The sequence below is a fragment of the Aplysia californica genome, unplaced genomic scaffold (genome assembly GCF_000002075.1).
Source record: "Aplysia californica isolate F4 #8 unplaced genomic scaffold, AplCal3.0 scaffold00104, whole genome shotgun sequence".
NCBI lineage: Eukaryota > Metazoa > Mollusca > Gastropoda > Aplysiida > Aplysiidae > Aplysia > Aplysia californica.
The window spans coordinates 1,235,075-1,238,474 of NW_004797374.1; the positions used below are offsets into that span (position 1 = coordinate 1,235,075).

At 41.7% G+C, this 3,400-nt stretch overlaps 1 protein-coding gene across 1 annotated transcript in view; it reads right to left on the reverse strand.

Annotated features, from left to right (window-relative positions):
- LOC101862105 (mesenchyme-specific cell surface glycoprotein) overlaps positions 1-3,278 on the reverse strand; it is a gene marked incomplete at its 5' end in the record, with an annotated part of 12,888 nt that extends 9,610 nt beyond the window's left edge. Inside the window, 3 exon segments of the mRNA XM_013080876.2 lie at positions 798-899; positions 1,828-1,936; positions 3,155-3,278. Of these exon segments, the coding sequence (XP_012936330.1) occupies positions 798-899; positions 1,828-1,936; positions 3,155-3,278 (335 nt within the window).
- Positions 3,279-3,400: the final 122 nt, after the last annotated feature.

Below are 3,400 nucleotides of genomic sequence, written 5' to 3' on the forward strand. Positions count from 1 at the left end.
TGTGTGTGTGTGTGTGCGTGTGCAAGTGTCTCTGTGTGTGTGTGTGTGTGTGTGTGTGTGTGCGTGTGTGTGTATTATGTATCAATATGACATTCGCTACCTTAGAATTTAAAAATCTCTATCTAACATCTTTGGCCGTTTTGAGTTACTACGACCATGGGATCAGAAACCAAACGTTCTGTCTGCTCTGTCAAAATTGTCAAATTATTACAAGTTGCTATCAAGATGTTCAAAGAACTGCATTCGGAAAAGTTTGATTTGTTATGAAACTCAAAAATTTTGTCGTCAAATTTCTGAGAACAAGGTGGTGAGCAGATAGAACTTTGTAATTCTGAGGTAGTTATAATTAAGTGTATTAAGTTGAACGCTTATACGGAATAAAGTCCTGACTTTCAGCAACAAATGTATGAGGTGTATCCTAAGAATTATGAGGCAGGATAGGATAAGAAAAGAAGATCTGTAGGAAAGGACATTACAAAAGGATATAGAAGAAGAAATAGGACTAAGAAAGTGGCGATGGATGGGACACACCTTCAGAAAGCCCAGCGGAAACATCACAAGAGAGTCGCTGCTGTGGAACCCAAAGGGAGCACGAGGCAAGGGTAGGTCACAGGAAATATGGAGATGTGTGTAAAGGGACATGAGAGAGATGAAGCTCACTTGGAACGAGCTTGGAAGGACTGCCCAGGACAAAGATAAATGAAAGGAGCTTGTATGTGGCCTGTACCCTACCAACTTACTCTGCAACTTCTTGCCTCGCTCTGTCTCGTCAAAGTCCAAGTACTCCTTGGCGTGACCCTCGTTGGCGGAGAAGATGAGTCGTCTCCCCTGGAAGGTGTAGAACAGGACGGCGTCCGGCTGGTACCAGGCCCGGATAGGCCAGTAGGAGATCTGGATACCTGGTGGGGAGACAAAGGGTAACTTCTTTTGGCTTTTTGTGTGTGTTTTTCATTTGTTTTTGGTTTGTTTGTTTGTTTGTTTGTTTGTTTGTTTGTTGTTGTTGTTGTCGTTTTGTTGTTGTTGTTGTTGTGGGGGTTTTTGGGGGGGGGGTGTTGTTGTTTTGTGGTTTTGTTTTGTTTTGTTTCGGAGTACTTCGTTCGTTTGTTGGGTTGGGGGGGTTTTCTGTTGTTGTTGTTTTTTTTTGTGGGTTTTTTTGGGGGGGGAGTTGTTTGTGTTTGTTCTTGTTTAGGGGTTTGTTGTTTCTCGGGGGACGGGGATTTAAGAGTTTTACGACAATTGCAACACAGTAAGATCACACAACTGCTAGTGATTAGAAGATTTACAAAACGGTAACAGACACAAAAAGAAGGAAGGCACATGAGGACGATAGATGTTTCAAGGGATCGAAAGAGCAAACCACACCAAAGACACTCGCGCAAAGGAAGGGCAGAACACCAGTCTTTCGCTAGTCGCGTGTGCGGGCTTTTGTTGCCCTCCTTGCTCTTCATTTGGTGCCAAAGAGTGCCTTCACGGTGAACCAGAATAATGTCAGGGGGCATACATAGTCTGTTCCTTTAACATTTGCGTGTCGAGCGCAGCTATAACTACGTAAAACATCTCTACTACACCGTGTGTTCAAAATGAGTTGAATTCTATTGGAAAATGCTGAAGTCCGTGAGAACATTTATCGGTGAGTTCAGCAAGGTTTTATCATAAAAACCATCTGTTTGTTTGTGTGTATGTGTGCATGTGTGTGTGAGTGTGTGTGTGTGTGTGTGTGTGTGTGTGTGTGTGCGTGTGTGTGTATGTGTCCAAGTGTAAGCGAGCGTTACAGTTACACACAATCACACAACCCCAAAAATGTGAAAACAAAATTCAAAGAGAAACCTTGGTCCTTGTTGCTAGCATCGAAATGGCCCCAGTGTTTGAACCCCAGACCGTACACATGTTCGATGTTCTCTGACGTCAGATCCACCACGGCGATCGCGTTGTTCTCCTGAAACAAACAATTACAGCTGTCTATTATTTATTTTTAAATTATTTATTCGTTTATTTGTGTATTCATTCATTCATTCATTCAACCGTTAAAATGTATTCATTTGTTTACTTGTTTATTTGTTTATTTATTTCTTTTTGTGTTTATATATTCATGTATGTATGTATTTATTCATTTATGTATTTGGTAAGAGTTATTCGGCTCTTGCAACACAAATAGGTCGCATAAACGTCAAAGATTAAAGGTGTTTCTAGAGAGCAAGTAACAAAAAAAGGAGGAGAGGAAAAGATTATAGATGTTTGATTACTGATACTCACGAGTGGGATCTTTTTGATTCCAACTAGATCTCCCCAAATCATAACAATTCTGTAGCTTTCGTTCCTTACTATTTGTTCTGCCCACCCCCACCCCCTTTCCTTTCCTATTTTTCACCTTTACATGTGTCTGTGGTGTAGCGGTTATAAGCCGCTTCGCTGTCACACACAGGAGACCCGAGTTCTAAATCCGAGTGGGGACAATTTTTATCATGTATCTTGGTCTTCCTGCCAGGATTTTGTGTCTCTCTCAGCCCGGATTGGTTCTACAAGACAGAGTCCGAAGCCCGCCTCCTAAATGATAGAAACTGTCTAGATGGGGACGTGGAAACACCTACTTTACAAAAATAAAACTATTGTAAAAGGAGCTAATGCTTGAATAAGCCAACGCGGGCCGCTCGCTGATAAAAACAATCAAGAAAAGACAAATGCAGTTTCTGGGACAAATGAAAAGACATAAAGGCTTTGACCACCTAGCTTTCACTGGCAAAAGTGAAGGCAAACGAGGCAAGTGTAGGCCCAAGGCAACCTACTTGGAGTTGGAGAGACTAAACAGATGGGTGATGAGACCAAATCAGGGCAATATAGCTTTTTAAAGAGCATCTGAGCAAAGAAATGAATGGAAGGAAAACCGTGATCGCCGATGTCTGTCGTAGATTTGGCACTTGAAGATGATGATGATTGCAGTCTAGTTTGAGGCGTCATCACGGCACTTTTCTTCTTTTTTTTTTCTTTTTTTTTTTGGGGGGGGGGGAGGGAGGTCTCTGTGTTAGCTGTTCCGTGTCTAAAAAACAAACTACTTGTTAATAGTAGGTTATAGGTACATGTCGTGCTTTTACGCCCGCATCGACGCGATTTAGATCATTTTAAAATATCTAAATTTTAAACAAAGAATAGTCCTTACCTGTAAACAGACATAAGCCGTGTGGGATTTTTCATCGAGAGTCACGAACTCTGGCTCGACGTCGTTGCTGAAGCTGTTGTTGTCGCGGTAGACGAACCTGACGCCACTGGGCTCCAGCGTGTCGCTGTGGTTGTCGTGGGATGGAGATAGAAGAAATTATTTATTGAAAAATGAACAAATCGGTAATAATAATAAGAAGAAGAAGAAGAAGAAGAAGAAGAAGAAGAAGAAGAAGAAGAAGAAGAA